Genomic DNA, 21,015 nt, shown 5'->3' on the forward strand with positions numbered 1-21,015 from the left:
GTATCGGCTAAATTCCACAACAAAATGTGTTTTCCGGAGTTTTAAATAAATAAAACCAGAAATAACTTTGGTGGATAGTTTTGAATTAAGTCCTTTGCCAGTGAAGTCTATAATACTGAAATGAAGATTCTTGAGAAATAAACTTGTCTTTGGAGTATTTATTCTTTGCAAAGAAGGTTCAATAATCATACAGAGTGCAAGCAGTCTGGGTGAGGAAAGAACACTTGTCTATCTGTGTTCATGCATTTTAAAGACAGTGAGTAGAGAGGGGGAGGGGTGGAAGACACAGTTGCAGGTGTTAGATAGACACGAGTATACCACTGTAAAAATTTTAGAACATTCTGTTTTGCTATTGATGACCTCCAGTCGAGCTTCAGGCAGGGAACAGGGAGTGCATACCTAAGATACAATGGTCGAGTTTGAATTTGTTTATTTGTAAGCAGGCACAGGAAGAATATCGTAGGAATACAAATAAAGTTACAAAGATATTTTGGTCAAGACCGAAGTTTATTGAAACATGTATCAAACAATAAAAATGTAAAAATGTAACATGGACATATGAAATTATGTCATGTACACATTACAGAATGATGCCAGTAACTGAAAGAGCAACATCCCCAACAAATCGAACAAGAGAAGCAGTCTGTGACACAGAGATTATCTTGGGGCAGAAACCTTGAGTTATATCTGGCACATAGTTTTGACGTCCTCACTGTTATTTAAAGGAAGAAAAAAAATCTAAGTGTATGGCATACGTTAATGATCAAATATTTTAAGTTTTTCGAGTGTAGGAGTATAAAGATATCTTCTTTCTTTTTTAAACGGATTTAAAAGGATTTTCAGTTCATGAATGTTGTAACAACATTTGTTCAACACTGAATATTGTTTCTGAATACCCATCAAATTCATGCTTTTGAACATATCACACAGAGACACCAAAACAGGTCTGTTAGCAATCTAAAATAAAACAAAATAGCAGGTATGGTTTCCAGCATCAGTTTCAATATAAAATGATGTTATATTATATCATATATTGTTTCCAAGCTGTAGCCCGATGAAGACATGAAAAAAACACAAAACATTTCCAGCTTCACATAAATGTCAGTAATGTATTCTTATTATTTGATAGAGGAGACATGGAAACATAGAACAACGTGTAATATTCTCAAATAGCCTTCAACTGTGTCTGTTTATTACCTCGGTGTTATGAATTTAGTGGAGCCAGCCGGTTGTATCTTCACTGTAGCAAAAAGCAGCAGATAATGTTTATCATAGAGTAGAAACACCTGAGGAAAAATAGACTAATATTACAGTGTTAACCTGTCGAGGATATTTATCGCTCACAACATTGTCGTATGAAACAGAGAGGAATCCATAAAACACAAATACAGATATAGTTGATTCATTCTTATTTTGTTGCGCAATAAACAATAATAATGGGAACATTACTTGCTTCCAAGCACAACCGCGTAGAGTCTCAACTGACAAAGAGAATCTAAACCGTATATATATTTGAGTCCTAAATCAACGCACAAACTTTGTCATACATTGAACCACATGACATTGCCCCAGGATCATGGCACAAAGGTTATCTATTCTAGATGTGACGGTCACTTCCTCATGTCCATTGAGGGATCCCCTTAATTTCCTTAGGGCATGGATCTCATGCCAAAACATATGCACATATGGTATGGATCATACAAAGGGCCCCTTATTGTAAACTTAATGAATAAGACATTGTTCATTATAGATTATCTTAACAAACCTGCAACTGGCATCTCCCTGGCAAGAGGAAGAGACTTGAGATAACATTAGATAATAGGATTTGGCAGGGAAATCATATGAAATTAAATGTATCAGTTTGAAGGGTAGTTCAAACAGATTTCTTTATACTCTTTTTTTATATGAAAAGGCTCCCGACGGGCAACTGAGAAGGAGAAATGCTGGTGATCCCTTTTCTTTTCCAAAGTCTGATCTAAATTGTTTTCTCTCCTTTGTTAATGATTTAATACCAGTTGAAAAAAGGTTTTGCCAGGATAATCTTTCTAAGATTTTCATCCGTGAATCTTAAATATTATCTTCCAAAACACATAGCATGTACTCCCCCACGTGTGTCCAATCTGCACAGCTCAAATCTGTCCCCAGTTTACCTCTCAAAAGCTTGTCTCCAATTAATATTATTCTTTATTTACCAAAGTCTGCCGCTCCTGTGTTGGTAGTGTGCTGCTCGATGTACCGAATATGAAAACATAAAGTAATCCCTAATACAAAAAGATGAATCCGTTTGCCTCTGAATTTGTCAATGTTTTACTTTTTTTGCTCTGTAGAAAAATGAAAATGAGATTGTGTAACTATATATCATATTATACATACGCAGTTAAACATTAAGTTAGAGCCTGCTTAAGAAACCTAAGATTGAATGGTAATAACCAGCTTGATAAATTGTGATTAGAAACGTAAAATTGCTTAACATGCCGGGTTTCTTTTGCAAAAGTTACTATTTTTAATAATACAGTGATACAGTAATAGATGCATTGTGGGACTTTTAGCACGAAGATCAAGAAAGATATGCAAAAGACAGGACGCTGCGGTTATGAGCTCCTGCTACAACTGCTGACGTCAGCAAGAGATGCAAACTGTCTGAGCCCTAAACAGTTTGTTGAAGGAAAAAGGTCCTTTCAGGGCCGGAGGTGAAGTCTGGACCTCCTCCTCAAACACTTACATCTTTTAAGCTATTGATGTTCTGGTCTTTAAGTTATAACAGATTCAAAAGAAATTCACTGGAGAAGATCAAAGTCAGATGCACATAATATAATGTGTATGATCATGTAAAATAATAAGTTACTCCAGCTTTGAGTAATTTAACAGAAGTTATCATTCTAATTTGGACGAACACAAACTTAAGAAATTAAGTTGAATTGTCTGCCTCATAACTTTATTTAAGTGTGTTGTCTAGAAATGTTGTTTTGTCTTTTTTTCTATTTAACAGAGGATGTATGTCACTCATGAGGTGAAAGGTCTGTGGGGTCCCACTAAGTGTAGGGTTGCAAGGGACCCAGAAGTACTACTGAATGTCTGCACATGTGCCGTCAGCTGTTTGAGTTATTTCTTCCTGCTGGTGAGAGAAACGTGAAAACTTCTTTCCTCCAGTCTCACATACCAACGTAAATGCCTAACTAACACACCGACCAGGTTTTTGTTTTGTTTTTCAGTTTGGATCTTTATGCTCATTTACTGACCAGAAGAAAGTCCTTCTCTGTACCCAGTCATCGCTCAAGGTCAGGAAGTCTTACTGTGAAACTTTAGCAGCACAACAGATTCCTGTACAACTCCGTACATTTGACTGTGAAATGTATTTAACTAATACGTGTAACGAAAGTATGCTGATAATCCACGTGGCCATGTTTAAACCCTTGATCAAGTTTGCCTGGCTGTCTGTTTCAGAATCACAGATGGAGTATATGTTCAGCTCAGTAATTTATTTCTGGTTTCAAACAGTGAAATGAAACAAGAATGGTGACTTGTTTCAAATGAACAAACTTTTCTTATTAGAACAATATATCACATTTCTTATCAAAAAATATGTCTGGCAAATAATGTAGAAAAATATTAATATTGTATAAAAGTATAAAAAATATAAACATGAAGCTTAAATATGCAGTACATCTAAAAGATAAATATTACTGTGAGACATTAGGACATTTGTTGACTTGAAAGCTTTTACAGCAATGTAAACAACAATTGTATGCCTCAAGTGATGAGAACAACTGTGACTCATAACTATAATAATAGCAACTATAATACAAAACTGAACTTCAATTTCCTCTTTGAATATGCAACACAAAAACACGGAGACATCATTTCTGTAACAGTCTTGGAAGCTAATTTATCAAATGAAGAATTTCCCAGACAGAAGACAATAAAAACTTTGGTCAGATTATTCGTCCACGGATGGCTGATTCTTCTCCTTGTATTTCTTCTGAAACTCATGGAAGAGGATGTCGGTCGTGGGGGTGGGGGGAGAAAATATACACTTCTTCTGGGGATTTTTACACCATGTACCTGAGGAGCAGTTGATATATAATTAATAGGAAAACGGTAGCCTAAATAATAACAAGGGAATAAAATACAAGTAGAATTTATGTGTTTAGTTGTATTTGTTACCTTTTGCTTTCTGGACAGTTTTGTTGTGGCTCTTGTCATTTCCTTCAACAAAGCCAGGGTTGTCTGGGGGGGGGGTAAAAAAACATTTGTTTAAAACAAAATCATAACAGAATAAATAATCACTTTTACATTGTAAAACTTCCTAAAATGCTGGGTTTATGCATCGGGGCAAAGCAGTTTGTCTTTCAAACATGTTCTTATGTAGAATAATTCTGTGTCTGTTCATGCATGACATGACCAGTGCAGATAAATAAGCAGTGTTTTTCCTGCTCACCACTGTCCACATTGTGGCTTTACTTTGTAGAACTAAATGTAATATTAAATGGTTTGATTTTACTATGATATTGTCTTTGTTTAATCTGAATTAAGAGACTATTTTCTGTACGACAGTAACTTCTAAATTGCTGTAAGCAGAGCCCAGTCGAGTAGGTGATCACAGCATAACCACCACGGGAAGTCAACTTGTTCCAAAAATATTAACCTCTTCCTCTTTTGATCTTTTAGAAACAAATTAAGTAACACTGAGGGGTTAATTGTATTACCCAGGAAACCCCCAAACCCAATTCTCCTTTTTGCCCTTGTAAACTAGACATGCATTAGGTGTTAATACCCTCACTTCTTAGGATTCAGAGCACTTCTCTTCAACAAACAGAATGTATTTGTGGGATTTAAAATCAGGATCACTGAAATGTAAAAGTTTATGTATTTTATATATCGTTTGAATTTTTACTAATTCAGTCATAACTGAAAGTAATTTTAAATAAATACTATAAACTAATATGCTTATACATTTACTTTATGCGTGTGTGACACATTTTAAATGTATTTATATGCTTTCATAGTTAATTAAATTAATATTTTCATTGATTTCATTTGATGAGGTTTATTTAGTGCACTTGTCATGAGAAGCATTACAATCATATAATGTAATATGTGGCTAACGGGTGTGGGGAGGGGGGTTTTCTAAAGACTGAGCAAATAATTCTGACATTATTTAGTTTCAGTTCACGTGTAGGATCCAGTGTTTTTGGAGCTTAAACCAGTCTGTTTTAATCTGTCTCTCACAAGTCCCCAAACTTGTTGTGGGGTGCAATTAATGTGGGAGAATATTCCTGAAGCTGGGCCGGATGTCCTCAGGATCTTCACCACATTGTAACGACACTTCTGTATTGCTTTCAAAAAATCAACAGTCAAATAAAACAGAGTTTACTGAAGAACCAACACAGTACAGCAAACACGAGTCGGTCCATGGAATGACTGACTTTACAATTCTCAAACTTCTTCCTTTATACATTTTCTTTATCTTATAGTTAAGCCTTCTTTGTCTGGGAGAGTCTTAGACCCTCCTGTGGACCTTCTCTTTAATTATTAACCACTAGACACCATCTGTTTTCTCATTCTTCTAAAACACCCCACCTTTCCCATAGTGGAAAAATACCAGTGTCCCAACATTAACCTGAAAGCTGATGCATTCAACACCGCTTCCGACACCTTGATCTGGTGTTTATCTCTGGTGTCAAGGATAATGTTATCCTTACTTCTCATCACCTTATCTCCTAGTTTTACAACTGAGACCATTGATCAGCTACAAAAAATTATACCACACAATACTAAACTTGCTGTAGTACCCCTTTAATCTCAATATTATGATTTACCTGGAACAGGATCATTAGTTTCCTTTCTCCCATTGGATCCATCTTTGAAGTTGAAGGTATTGGGTAAGACATTGAACTTCAGGACATCGTTGTTCTGGAGTGGCATCACAGCATGGCTTCCATTTCCAGCCTTACTTCTCTCTTGATCAGCAGGCTGGTTGAGTGTGACCGTGCGTTTCTCCGTATTCTGCTCTCCACGTTTGAGTCCGTGAGAGCGACTCCTCTTCAGACTCTGGCAGTGCTTAGTTTTTCCACTACAGATCCTCATTTCAGAGGAAGCTGGCAGCCTCTGGCAGCCCAAAGATAAAGACTCAAAAGTATACGCCTGTGTTTTCAGTCTGCGTCTGTGCCTAATTTTAGTTAGTGAAAAACGTGTCCTTGATTTTTCGCAAAGTGATCGTTTGACTGAATGTTTCCGTGTTGAGACAGTTTCACTGGACTTTCTCTTTAAGGGACTGAGTTTCACAGTGATAACGTTTGGAGGCCTTGGTACTGCATCATACACAGCCTCTGGAGATGAAATATGACTCTTTCTGCTGCCAATTAAAAGACACTTGTTTTGTGGTGTTGATCCAAACAGTACCAGTTCTACAGTTCGTGTGTTTGAGGCTGATGGTTCACTACCAAGAAAGACCTTCCCACAATTCAAATCGTCCTCCACATCAACAATGGATTTGCATTTCTTTGATTTCTTAAAAGCTGGAAAAAAATTATTATGACTGCTTCGTCTCTTCTTTCTTTTAACAGTGTCATGTTTACCAGTCCATGTTGTCTGTAGGGCACCCGTCACAATTTGAGTTTGTCCTTCGGTTTCCATTGATGACTCTGCCCCATTTGTAGACGTCAGCTGCGCTCGTCTACAATTTTCTTCGAGGTCTGACATCTGGCTCTCAACTTCACTTTTACTGCTGGAGAGATTTTCAATACCTTCGCCACTACTGTCCAAAGTACATGACTGCACATTTCCTGTAGATTTTAACTGATTTTGTATACAGTCCACTTCAGGGTCTGACTGGATATCAGTCTCACTTATGGAGAATTTCTTCGTTTCTATCTCGTCTGAACGGCTTGACTGGTTACTTTCTGTCAATTTCACCTCAGCTCGTTCCAAATCCTTTTCAAAGTCTGGCATCTGGTTGGGAATTTCATTCTCACTGCTGGACAGACAATCTCCGTTTTTACTTAGGAGTATAATCTGGGAAATGTTATTTGTTGTTTCTTTGTCAGCATATGAGTGAAGTTTGTCATCTTCAGTTTGGTCAATGGTGAGACTGTGTCCATTGCATAGCTCAGGCCAGCAAAGTGTCATAACAGGATGGTCTACGTTCTTGTCACCCTCTGCTTGCTTCTTTCCGTCAGTGGCAGAGTGTAATTTGCTGTCAGACTTGATCGCACACAGTTCATCTTTCTTTTGTTCTGCCATCTCTTCCTTATCAAGGGTCTTGTCGGTAATATCTTCATGGCTTTGCGTGGACTTGCACTCACATTTAGCTGCGTTTGACCCGCAAATGATTTCCACCCACCGTGAAAGGCAGCAAACCTGGTCTACTAGACCGACTGATTTGTTCTCCAGTTTTGTGTCGCTGAATGTGGCATCCCTAACCGTAGGTAAGTCACCCTCCACAGAGCTATTTGTGACTCTCTCCGGCTGATTGTCCATGTCCATACTTTTTGGCAGCTTGATTTGTACTTGCTCATAAATAACTTTGGCCTCTTCTGGAGTCAAAACTTGGATTTTAAATGAGTAACATGGGTCACTGGAATCGGCACTCTCCGTTTTATTAGGGGAGGCAGTTTGTTTTGAATTGGCTTCAACAGTGGAGTCTTGTTTTTCTTCACTCGAGTCAACCGGTGAATGCTCTGTTGATGACAACTTCTTGTTTGACACCTCACTTACAATTTGTGAAGGAATGCCGTTGTCTGTCATGACGCGAGCTGGCCGGTTGTCATGCTTCAACGACTGCGGGAAGTCAAACTCTTTGTCAATGTCATCGAGCTGCTCATTGACATTCAACCATGATGATTTGTAGGGCAGTTCTGAATAAACTTCATCATCTTTGAGGACATGGTAGATTTTGAGTTGGTTCCTAAAGCAGGGCTTTACTTGTGACAGTACGACAGTGTGTTGTGCTACATGTTTGATGCAGAAGTTGTTAACACCAGTGATTAAATCCTTGTACCAGCCTGTCTTGACCTTACATCTAAATTCTTCAGAGTGGCCACTCCAAAACGTCCTTAATAATAATTGGATTACAGACTCTAATTTAGAAAACTCTTTCAACTGTACCTGAGCTTTTTCGGTATCCTGTATCAATTCAATTAATGTGACAGGTGTCCAAGTAGTTGTTGGGACTGAGGAAAGCTCAAAAAACCCTTTTGGATCTGTTGGCATCTCATTTTTGTCATTGTTTTGTCTCACTGAAACATTGGTGGTTACTGATTGTTGAGCAACACGCTGATCTACTTGCATGTTAATAGCCACTTCAGATCCCGTTTCATCTGCACGGAAGTGTTTTTTCCCAGCTGATTCTGAAGATGAGACAAAAGTACCATGATTGGATGCTGCTGAATGTCTCCAATACTCAACCGGTTTGTTTTTTGGTGAAATAAATAATTTTTCAGGGTTACTCAAAGATTCATCTGTTGCGGTGACCTCCGACGATTGACTGATTGAGTTAGAACTGGACTGCTTTCTGGCAACAGGGTAGATTTCCTGCAACAATGGCTGCACAACAGCAACAGCTCTTATTTGACCAGGAAATGAGTGAATGGAGCCGTCATTTGCCTTAACTGAGGAGAGCGTTTCAAGTATTTGAACCCTTTCACGATTGTTTGCAACAGATGACTGGGTTTCATTTCTCTGTGATGAAATGCCTTCAGGCATCTGCCTCAGTTGGGATGAATCACTTAAAGACCTAACAATTAGTTTAGGAAAAAATGCATTGGCTGCCTTACTTCCATTTTCACTTCCATCTTGTTTTGCTGTCGCATAAAATCTGTTTGGTACAGAGCTTTGCTGAAGTGGCACATCTACGCTGTGCTGTCTTAACATAACACTGTGAGTGGTTTGAGGCAAAGATTGTCCAGAATTGTGACGTTCAGTGACATTTGATGCCACAGCCTGCATATTTTGATTAGACTCTGTCATTCTGACTTCGCTGGCAAACTGCTTCCCTCCGTAAGGTGAACTTGTATGCACTGGACGAACATCTGGACCAGCAACAAACGAGTTACGTAGATAGTCCTCAATTCTTGCGATATGGTCGAGTCTGTGCCTATCTTGTTGTGTATCAACAGCAGCGTTATATGAATTTGAGTTTATGGAGGAGGTGGCCTCCCCCCTATTGTTATGTCCCAAGTAGTGTAGAGTTTTCTGACTCGTGGTGGAAACGTGCGAATTATGTAGACTGGAAGATGAGCTTGTTGTAATGCTGTCGTTTCTGAAAGAGATGGTTGCATTATAACTTGGCGGGGAGGTGGAAGGAGAGAAACCATGCTGCGTGCCATTTGGTCTGTGTTTGTGGTTACGAGCAGTCTGTCTGTTGTGTGAAGCAGCTGTGTAAACCACCTCTTCATTTGGAGGCGAGGTAGCTGTTGTAGCAGTGTATCCTGAAACAGGTTTAGTAAGCTCTCCATTAAAGTTGTGAAATGAGCTATTCTGATGCCTACAATGTTGGAGATCAGCAACAACATTACCATCCTGTGTGCTTATTGATGGTTTCCTGTGAACTCTAACTGATTGGTTCACAAGTGCAGACATGTCTTGCTGAAGGTATGTAGTTTGTGCCTTCATGTTGGGTGGACTCTGGGTCGATGGACTCTGAACAGAGTTCTGCTGAAAATCTTGCTGAAATCCATAAGTGACCGGCAAACCAGGGTTTCCTCTTTGCGTATTATTAGACGAGTGTTTCAGCTTGCCAGATAACAACAGAGTCAGATAAGAAGGTTTCCCTGGGACAGGCTGCTGACACGAAACTACCTGATGAGGAACTGCTGAGGTCTGCCAATTTGACGGTTGTCTGTTTGAGTACGCTCCATCGAGACAGATGAAATTAGCACTTTGTGGTGGTTGGATTCCTGTGCTCACTGTCATGTACTGGCATGAGTTATTTGTAGTCCTAGTTTGCTGATTCCTCATTGCGTCATGGGTTAACTGAGCAGCAGCCTGTGAGGATTGAGAAGATGGTCCAACCTGTCGGTACTGTCCATTCATCCATGCAGAAGGCTGCATTTTTGACTTCTGTTGAAGTGCTAACTTTCCTGAAAGAGGAATTAAAAAATATTAACAGTCGGTTTAAAAACAAGCAGTGACAAAATGTTTAGATAACTTTACATTTAAAAAACAATCTCTCACTCACACTCACACATACGGGGAAAACCCAACCGTGAGCATGGGAAAAGGACACATAACAAGGCCTCACTATACGGACCAGTGTCACGTGCTAGATAAGCCTTATGACCGGGGATGCAGGTGGTAGATCAAGAGAGGGTGACAACAAACAGCGCCCCCTGATTTATTGATAGGAGAAGCAAATCGATGAGCAACGAATGACATTTTAACCTCAGTAACGTCACAAGGGGGGTTTGCAAGTATGTATAAAGGAGAACACAGAACGTTAGCATTTTAGTGTTTACAGCCGACTGTACCCTCGGGTGAGTTCTTATTTTCATGTAAGAATAAACTCTATTGTATTTAACTTTGTTCTTCTCCAGTGAATTTCTTTTTGAATCTGTTATAACTTTAAGACTAGAACTAGACCAGAACTGCAATAGCTTATTAGATTTAAAGTGTTCAAGGAGGAGGTCCAGACTTCACCTCTGGAAAGACTTTTTCTCCGACACACGCTTTTCATGTTAATCCAGTGAGTTTTCTACACTTTCATCTTGGAGCAGAGCTAATGGTTTTGTCACAGATGTCTGGTAGTAACCCTTACACAAAACCTCCAACAATAGGAGTCTTTGCTGTCCATTTGTCACATTCCTACTCAGAGACATTTCAAAGCAAACCTGCCTGAGTAAAGCTCCTGCCCATGACTGTATAAGACTCCAAACAGTTGTATAGAGTACAACAAGGAGTCTACATAAGACACTCATCACAACGTGGCATAGAAGCACACATCCACCTGTACTCAGGTCTATCTGACAATAATTTTTTTTTTTAAAAACAACGCTAAAACTTAAAAACCAACAAAACACATAGTACACATCCTCAGGTGACTGTCAACATTTCATATGCTTCAGGCAACACAGAGTAAGCTTGAACTATTGCTTGAATTGTTTATTCTTTATTGCTCATGAGCCAAAGTCAGCCTATCCCAATGGAGCAATAAGCTCTGCTTTGCATGGCCTATGTCTTATGATATATTTAACGGTTATTGCGATAATAATGAAAATCATTTTAACAACATTAATTAATCATCCCTCATCAACTCAACTAAGGCAACATGTAATTGACACAGTGATTTAGACCCTCAACGTTAGTCATTGATACTGGTGACAACTACTTTGGATAAGTGTAGACACATTTTCAAGAGTAAAACAGCACATCCGTTAATTTATTGGACATTGTATCCTCTGGATGACTGTTGAACACACAACAGATCAGGCACAAGACACATTTCTTGCTTCTGGTAAACACTCATCGCTACTAGTTGTTCTAATTCATTTCTGCTAATCACATTTCCATGTCCCGTTAATTAATCTGCAAATGTCTATATGTTATAAGACAAACATGCAGGTCCATCTTCCTCGTGGTTGTTTTCATTTCATTCAGGGAACAGACGTGTGATTCATCTCGATATAACGCCACAAGTATAGAAATGTCTCCCATGTGTCACTGTATTCAGACATTTTCTTTTTAACCCAAACGAAGTAGTCAGGAAGTAACGTTAGCTAACACAACTTTGAATTATGAGTTTAATGAACACTCGTAACCTTAAGCGACAGTACTTAAACTCATTATACGTTGTGAAATGGGTGACCGTGTGTACATTAAGTTTATGATAAATGATCAGATGGATTTCTTTCTAAACAGTCAAATGTACGGTTTTTTGACGGCATGTGGTGGCTGTGTACACCACCTCACAACATGTTCTCACTACAGTGCGTGTTAACTTACTTTTAAATCCCGCCGCCGAAGTCCAATTTCAACTGTAACAGAAGTAACACCCGGAGGACGGTGCCGTAAATAACTCCGCTCTCTTTGTCGGTGTTCATTCCTCAATAGTACATATTTTGTGTATCCTTAGGCCTTTGACTTTCCCAGTTTGTATATCCTGAGATTCCTCTCCTCTCCTAGCGTCTTAGTCCCGCCCCCGGGAGATGCGAGCAGAGGACACTGGGGGAGAAAGGAGTTGAGGCGTTTAATATAAAGAGAAATACTTTCCTCGCAGCGGCCATTTTAAAGCGACGTCAGTTAAATATGACGTAAAGGACAGCTGATGCTGTCCGTTGCTTTTTATACTGCTGTATTTTATGATCTATGGCAGATGAGCATAACAGCGTTTATGACCACTAATACATTTACTTTTAATTAAATTCACAACGTGGCTTAATGTGACAAGATGTGGCCTATAACGGTCAGGCACCTAGATGAAGTGAAAGAGGGTGCTGTTAAAATGATGGGGGAAATATTTTCATAAAATAAAATAAATTAATTAAACCATAGACTAATCTGAGTAATGCTAAATAACAACAACACAATGCTACGGTTTCAGAATCAAACGATACATGTATTAATCAGAGACTACGTACATTGTGAATGTCCCTTACCTTCTGTCTGTAGGTTGCTACAATGGGGAAATGGAATAAGGGCCGGCAGCTCTATTTACAGCCATAAAAAGCAAGCAAGGGAAACAAGCCGAACTAAAATGTGTCCATCTATCGCCGCCGCATCCACACACAACAATCAGCGCTGACCCGAAACAGCGAGCAATAGTCACGTGTATCTCGGCCAATAATTGTGTTGTTTTGGTGTGTTTTTTCTTCTGTAAAGCTTAAAAAGAGGGGCAGACAAATATAACCGAGAGGGTAAAAAAGGAACAGTTACATTGATTCCCATTCCAGCCACGTGTCACGCCTCTTTTATACGCCACGGTGCCGGCAAGCCTCCTCGCTCCTTCAGAGGTATTTCAAGAGTTGGGATGTCTTTCAAGATGGAGAGCTGAGATCGATTTCCGTCTCCCCATCTGGCCCTGCAACCGAACTGAAGACATCCCAAGTCTCTTAATTCGCATCCATGTTTCCCTCACTTGTGTCTTAGTCCCTCCCATCGGGGATGCATGGATAGACGCAAGGAAACCATGCGAGGAGAGAGTAAACAATGAAATGTGGTTTTAGATAAATTAGACGTCTTTTCCTCTGAAGAGTCACGTGAAGCGACGTCAGTTTCTGATCGCTATTATCAATAAAGGCACACAGTCATCTCTGCCAGCACAGCAGCAGCCTGTTACCTGTACCTGAATAATGTGATATATTTTCTGTAGTTGATTAAGGATCTCAGCAGGGACGTGCAGTCAGGGGAGTATCATGACAAGTAAAAAAAACAAATAACAATAAATATAAATGTACATTTGTCCACTGATCTGTGCTATAAATGCATTTTCTCTATGAGTCCAATCATTTTGATAGTCAGAATCGCTGAATTTGCGTATTCTCTGTTCAGATACAGGAGAGATGTGAGCTGAGGCAGCGACGAGCTGAGCCTCACCTCGGATTGCGCAACCCCTCGCAAACTAGGTTGAGCGCATGCATTTGGCGCGTGGCTGTTGCTATCTCTCTGTATGTCGCCAATATAATGTTTACAGACACTTTTATTATGCGTCCTGACTTGACATAGTCCAGTTAATGTATGTGTGTAATATATTTAGTCTTGCTGATGTGACATAAAACCACAGTGAAAAGACACCAGGTGAGGCAGACAGTACTCTGCGCACTGAAAAGGGCGTACGTGAGCCCAATAGGTAGTGTGCAAACACGTGACAAAACTGTGTGACGAACAAATGAAGGCTTAGATGCTTATAATTTCTTTGTTTCTGGCTGGGTTGGTAGTCTTCTTACTACACCAGTGAAAGATGACAGGGTGCTCGTCCATGCCCCTGTAAATCACTCTCAAAGATCTCGAGATACACCGCTCAAGCCGTGGTTTGTGAGTGAGAAGAGCGGCGATGTTATCCTCGCACACTGTGATTGTATGGCTCGATTAAGCGAAGCATGTTCTCACATTGGTGCTTTGCTTTTCGCAAGTGAAGTAGACTCAAGAATAAGCAAAACAAAAACATGCACAGAAGAAAAGAGCAAATGGCTGCCATCACATGTAAAGAAAGTGCCTTATTTACCAGTCAGCGATGTGGAGAAGTAAGGTCTTACAGTGTTCGGGTATATGATAAGCACAAATGTTTAACGTAAACATTGAAAACATAGCTTTAGCATGAGCTCTTACCAGATATAAAGTGGACGCCACACACACGGGTGAATTGTGCTTTTTCTTCTGTTAAATCCTCACAAGTTATTTTGCTAAACCAGCTGACGGCGTTCGGTAGACAGCAATTCATCCCTCTTTTGTGGATCGTTGTTTTTGATGATTGTAGGAAATCTAAAGAACCGTTTCTCTGGGTCACGAGTAGCGTTATGACCACAATTATACACTGCGCACAAGATTGGCATTTTCTTTCAATCTTAGACGTTTAAATACAAAGAAAATTACGAAGCGTTGCAGCAACTCCCACGTGAACGGCAGCAGTCTTGGTTGTGTATTCCAACCAACATGGCTGACCTCTGGGTTGGGAAATAAGCGTGACGTCACATGCACACGATCTATACATGTACTTCTCTGAGCCGCCATTAATGTAACGTTCTTTTTTGGCCAAATATGTACCTTACCTGTGTGTGTGTGTGTGTGTGTGTGTGTGTGTGTGTGTGTGTGTGTGTGTGTGTGTGTGTGTGTGTGTGTGTGTGTGTGTGTATAAAGAATGCTTATATGAGATATGAAAAATAACCAATAGTCAATGTTCATGCTGCTCAGTTGGGTTCATATATTTGTAAATCTGGCTCGTGCCTCCCCAGCCATGAACCTCAGTATATATATATTATATATAATATATAAATATATATATATATACATACATACCTGTCTGTCCCGTTGTTCCTTGTCAGTTCGTAAAACTTTGTTACATCCTGGTTTTTGTTTTCAGTTTACTTTTTACCTTTTGTATTTAATAGCCTGCTCCCTCAGTTGTTGCTTTGTACCTTTGTTTAAATAAAGCTCGCCTTTTGTTATCAGAATCAGAATAATTTTAATTGCCATGTAGGTTTCCACCTACAAGGAATTTGCTCTGGTAACGTTGGTGCATACATATAAAAGCTGTTCATAGGACGTGAGGTTTTGGTCCTGATGGACCTGTGGGAAATCATGAATTTATCACCAAACTCAGTATTACTTGCTTATGTGTGGAAACATGAACTTGTCACTAAACTTAGTATCACTTCTTAGGTTAACTGCACTTTTATACTTTGATGTATGTACTATATGCATCACTAGATTATTGTTGTACTTTTATACCTTGATTTATGTAACATACGCATTACTATGTATGATGTTATATTCTTATACTTTTGAATCAGAACTGTATGCATGTCTATGATTGAAAAGAGTACTCACACAAAGAGATTTGAACTGTGGCACACAGGGTGCAGGGAGCTAGCCTTGTTTAGAATATGACCAGATAAGATATGCGTGAGAAAAGATGCCCATTCCGCTATCATAGCAGGTGTTGTGTTGAACTGTAGTAACCCAGGGCATGAGAAGACCCTGAGAGTTCCTGAGAAGATGTTGTGGTAAAACTGTAACACCCTGTGCCAGGTCCAGACACTGACCAGAAATCTATTGTCTAACTTGTATGCATAAAAACCTTGACTAAGTTCCAAAATGTAAACAGACACCACTTTTAGTATTATTATTAATAATAATAATAATAATAATAATAATAATAATAATAATAATAATAATAATACATTAGATTTGTATAGCGCTTTTCTAGAAACTCAAAGACGCTTTTGATGTAAATAAATGACTTGATATTTAACCCAAGGGGAGATATTTAATTCCTGGTCCATCTCTTTGCAGATTTAAACACGCAAAAGACCGCAGCCTCCTGTCGGATAGGAGTGACTGAAAAAGTCTTTGTCCAGGGTGGGAGGGGTCTCCTGCAATCTTACCTGCACGCTTCCGGGTCCTGGAGACATACAGGTCCTGGAGGGATGGCAGATTGCAGCTGATCACCTTCTCTGCAGAGCGAATGACATGCTGCAGTCTGACCTTGTCAGTGGCAGCAGCGTACCAGATGGTGATGGAGGATGTGAGGATGGACTCGATGATGGCAGAGTAGAAGTGCACCATCATCGTCTTTGGCAGGTTGAATTTCCTCAGCTGCCGCAGGAAGTACATCCCCTGCTTTGCTTTTTTGATGAGGGAGCTGGTGTTCAGCTCCCACTCCGATGAGGATGGTGTCGTCCGCGAACTTCAAGAGCTTGACAGACCAGTGACTGGAGGTGCAGCTGTTGGTGTACAGCGAGAAGAGCAGAGGAGAAAGAACGCAGCCTTGGAGACAGCTGATCAGCACAGTGCTTCAAAGTGGAGTCGGGTCTGGCTGCTTTGCGGGGGTTCTGCCTCTTGAATAGGGTGTTGACGTCCCTCTCAAGAATGGAGAGAGGTGTCACTGTGGAAGTAGGGGGGAGGGGGGACTGAGGTGGGCAGTAGTGGAGAGGCTAAGGCCTCTGCTGAGGTGGGGGAGATGGGGCTCCTGGGATGTAGCTGATGAAGAGTGTCGCAGGGGATGGTGTCAGGTCTGTCCCATTGTCTTTCAAAGCGACAGTAGAACTCATTCAGTTCATTGGCTAGGCGCAAATCACTCATGGAGTGGGGGGCTCTAGGCTTATAGTTTGTAATCTGCCTTAGCCCTTTCCAGACAGTGGCAGAGTCAATGGCTGAGAACTGGTGTTGAAGTTTCTCAGAGTACTGTCGTTTAGCTTCTCTCACCGCCTTGCTAAACTTGTACTTTGACTCTTTAAGCCTTTCGCTGTCCCCACTCTTGAATTCTTCCTCCTTTGCCAAGCGTAACTGCCTGAGTTTGGCTGTGAAACAGGGTTTGTCATTGTTGTAACTCACCCTGGTACGTGATGGTACACAGCTGTCCTCACAGAAGCTGATGTATGACATCACAGCCTCTGTGTACTCATCCAGACTGTTGGTAGCAGACCTAAAAACATCCCTGTCAGTACAGTCCAAACATGCCTGAAGATCCTCCACAGCCTCACTGGTCCACTTCTTTGATGTCTTCACAACAGGTTTACAGAGCTTTAGTTGTATGTAGGAATCAGGTGGACCATGACGTGGTCAGAGTGACCAAGTGCAGCATGGGGGACGGCATGATAAGCACCGCTGACTGTGGTGTAACAGTGATCCAAAATATTCCCCTCTCTGGTCGGACATTTAACAAACTGTTTGTATTTGGGGAGTTTGTGATTGAGTTTTCCTTTGTTAAAGTCACCGAGGACAATAACTAAGGAGTCCGGGTATGTCCGCTCCACATACAGGATCTTATCGGCGAGCACGCACTGCGCATCCTGCACGTTGGCCTGCAGTGGAATGTAAGCACCGACCACTATACTATACTATACCATTATACTTGAGTTCTGCATTTGGGTCCACCTCTGTACCACACCGTGACAGTACGAACTGACTAAAGTATGAACCTTGCAGATGTCTTGGACGATGAACTGTATGATATCGCATACACACAATTTGTATTTATGGTGAGTGGAAAAGAACCCCCTGTTGGTGGGTTCAACAGGCTGCTCTCGGGTTGGCGCACAAGGAAGTGGCTGATAAGCCCGTGCTAAGGAGTCTATTGCCTGAGTGGCTCAAAGATTTCTTGAACACCCCTCAGTGCTAGCCTGATTCACAGCCTGCGTCTGACACGATATGTAATCTGTATTCGTAAAGATGGTGATGCCTTCCAAACCAGAACACCGGAAGGCTGTGAGTTCAATACCAGTAAATAAATTATAACATATATACAGTATATCTCAAAAGTGAGTACACCCTTTAGATTTTTGCAAATATTCTGTTATATCCTTTCAGGGGATAACATTATCCTACTGAAACTTTGATATAACTTAAAGTAGTCAGTGTGCTGCTTGAATAACAGTATAGATTTATTGTCCTTTGAAAATTACTCAGTACACAGCTGTTAATGTCTAAACAGCTGGCAACAAAAGTGAGTACACCCCATAGTGAACATGTCTAAATTGTGCCCAAAGTGTCAATATTTTGTGTGACCACCATTGTTATCTAGCACTGCTTTAACCCTCCTGGGCATGGAATTCACCAGAGCTGCACAGGTTGCTTCTGGAATCTTCTTCCACTCCTCCACGACGACATCACGGAGCGCACGGATGTTGGACACCTTGCACTCCTCCACCTTCCTCTTGAGGATGCCCCACATGTGCTCAATTGGGTTTAGGTCTGGAGACATACTTGGCCAGTCCATCACCTTAACCTTCAGCTTCTTCAGCAAGGCCGTTGTCATCTTGGAGGTGTGTTTAGGGTCATTATCATGTTGGAAAACTGCCCTACGGCCCAGTTTCCAAAGAGAGGGGATCATGCTCTGCTGCAGGATGTCACAGTATATATTGGAATTCATGTGTCCCTCAATAAAATGCAGCTCCCCAGTGCCGGCAGCACTCATGCAGTCCCAGACCATGATGCTGCCACCACCATGCTTGACTGTAGGCAAAACACATTTGTCTTGGTACTCCTCACCAGGGTGCCGCCACACACGCCGGACACCATCTGACCCAAACAGGTTTATTTTGGTCTCATCAGACCACAGGACATGGTTCCAGTAACTCATGTTCTTGGATTCATTGTCTTCAGCAAACTGTTTGCGGGCTTTCTTATGCATCGGTTTCAGAAGGGGCTTCTGTCTGGGGCGACGGCCATACAAACCGATTTGATGCAGTGTGCGGCGTATGGTCTGGGCACTGACAGGCTGACATCCCACTTCTGCAACCTCTGCAGCAATGCTGGAAGCACTCGCACGTCTATTTTTGGAAACCAACCTCTGGATATGACGCTGAGCACGTGGACTCAACTTCTTTGGTCGACCCTGGCGAGGCCTGTTCCGAGTGGAACCTGTCCTGGAAAACCGCTGTATGATCTTAGCCACTGTGCTGCAACTCATTTTCATGGTGTTGGCAATCTTCTTATAGCCAAGGCCATCTTTGTGAAGCGCAATAATCCTTTTTTTCAGCCGCTCAGAGAGTTCCTTGCCATGAGGTGCCATGTTGTCCAGCATTCAGAGAGAATTGTGCCCAAAACACCAAATTTAACAGCCCTGCTTATCATTTACACCTGAATCCTTGTAACACTAACGAGTCACATGACACCAGGGCGGGAAAACAACATCATTGGGCACAATTAGGACATGTTCACTATGGGGTGTACTCACTTTTGTTGCCAGCTGTTTAGACATTAACAGCTGTGTACTGAGTAATTTTCAAAGGACAATAAATCTATACTGTTATTCAAGCAGCACACTGACTACTTTAAGTTATATCAAAGTTTCAGTAGGATAATGTTATCCCCTGAAAGGATATAACAGAATATTTGCAAAAATCTAAAGGGTGTACTCACTTTTGAGATATACTGTATATATAAGAGCGGGAAAAGGAGTCGGGTGCTTTGCTAGCTAAACTGCTAAACCAACAAGGACTTTTTACAAAACATTGCACATCCAGAGATGCAGCTGTCAACACAAGTTATGTCTTATCCCACAAAATCGCTAGAAAAAGTAAACCGTTTTCTGACGGAGAGTTTATCAAGGAGTGTTTGGTGGATTCTGCAGCACTCGTATGCCCGGAGAAAAAGGAGGCATTTGAGAAGCCATGAAGTCAATGAAAGGGACAACAACAGGGAGTGATTTGTTCACGGAGGTAAATGCATGTGTGGACAAGTTGGGACTGAAATGGGACAAGCTGGCAGGCGTGACAACGGATGGTTGTTCAAATCTGACGGGGAAAAATGTCGGACTTTTGAAGTGAATGCAGTATGAAGTGAAATAAATGAACCCTAAACAGAAATTGGTATTTTTGCATTGTATTATACATCAGGAAGTGTTGTGCAAGTCAGTTCTACAAATTAACCATGTTGTTGATGTTGTAACTAGAATAGTTAACTTCATCAGGGCAAGAGCTTGTTTGATGTCAAGCACTGTAACAGACAGTTTGTTGCACTTTTGGAGGAAAATGAGACTGAACACCATGACATAGGCTACCACGCTGCTGTCAGGTGGCGCAGCCTGGGCAAAGAGTGTGGGACCTGAGAGAAGAGATTCAAGACGTCTGTGTGAAGAAAGGAAAAGACGTCCCACAGCTTTCAGATGCAGACTGGATGGAAGACCTTGGTTTTGCTGTAGATGTGACTGCACTAATGAATTAACTAAATGTCAAACTGCAATGCAAGGCCCTTTTTGTGCATGAAATGTATTGTCATAAGCCCTCTCCCTGCCTGGTAACACCACTAATTGTTTTCAATTATGTGCCACTCTGCTCCCTGCTCTCTCTACTCTGTCTGATTACCTCCACCTGTCTCTGCTCTGCTCCACTCTCGTTAACCTACCAGCTGCACTGCATTTACCACTCATCATGCCCTGTATAGAAAGCCCTGTTTTTCAGTCCACACTTGTCAGATCGTCTGCAAGCCTGCATCGGAACCCTGCCTGCCTGCCTGCCTGCCTGCCTGCCTGCCTGCCTGCCTGCCTGCCTGCCTGCCTGCCTGCCTGCCTGCCTGCAACTCTGACTCCGACTCCTGATCTGTGATCCCGGACCTGTTACTACTACTCTGATCTTCCGCCTTACGAGTTTTGAATATCCCTGAACTGTACTACTGCCGTGCCTCATTCGGTCCTGTTGTGTGTGTGTGTTTCAATAAATCCTTGATCTCGAAATTGCGCTCCTGGGTCCTCGTCTGTCTGTCCTGACAGAACGATCTGACCATCATGGACCCAGCGCACGCCCAGACCAGCATGCAGGTAGAGACTGAGATGTCTGCCCTACAGCGACTGGAACGCACTGAGGGAGACATCAATCGGATGACCAGCGATATCGCTTCCCTGCTCCAACTCAGCCACCAATAACA

The 21,015-nt window shown here is 41.2% G+C and overlaps 1 protein-coding gene across 1 annotated transcript; it reads right to left on the bottom strand.

The window, feature by feature from the left end:
• Window positions 1-208: 208 nt before the first annotated feature.
• amn1 (antagonist of mitotic exit network 1 homolog (S. cerevisiae)) lies at window positions 209-13,001 on the bottom strand. The gene is made up of 5 exons (XM_029433736.1): window positions 12,591-13,001; window positions 11,938-12,156; window positions 5,820-10,079; window positions 4,165-4,227; window positions 209-4,062 (listed from the first exon to the last, which is right to left on the bottom strand). The coding sequence occupies exons 3-5, from the start codon at window positions 10,048-10,050 to the stop codon at window positions 3,938-3,940; spliced, it is 4,419 nt and encodes a 1,472-aa protein (XP_029289596.1). The 5' UTR covers window positions 10,051-10,079; window positions 11,938-12,156; window positions 12,591-13,001; the 3' UTR covers window positions 209-3,937.
• Between the last annotated feature and the right edge of the window lie 8,014 nt (window positions 13,002-21,015).

The sequence above is a fragment of the Cottoperca gobio genome, chromosome 6, assembly GCF_900634415.1.
Source record: "Cottoperca gobio chromosome 6, fCotGob3.1, whole genome shotgun sequence".
In the NCBI taxonomy this organism is placed as follows: Eukaryota; Metazoa; Chordata; class Actinopteri; order Perciformes; family Bovichtidae; genus Cottoperca; species Cottoperca gobio.

What these genes read in the sequence shown, in the direction of transcription:
- amn1 (XM_029433736.1), bottom strand. Translation starts at nt 10,050, where the DNA reads ATGCAGCCTTCTGCATGGATGAATGGACAGTACCGACAGGTTGGACCA. An exon ending in AACTAATGATCCTGTTCCAG is followed by an intron (nt 4,228 to 5,819) that starts GTAAATCATAAT and finishes CCCCCCCCCCAG; the next exon opens with ACAACCCTGGCTTTGTTGAA. An exon ending in AACTGTCCAGAAAGCAAAAG is followed by an intron (nt 4,063 to 4,164) that starts GTAACAAATACA and finishes ACTGCTCCTCAG; the next exon opens with GTACATGGTGTAAAAATCCC.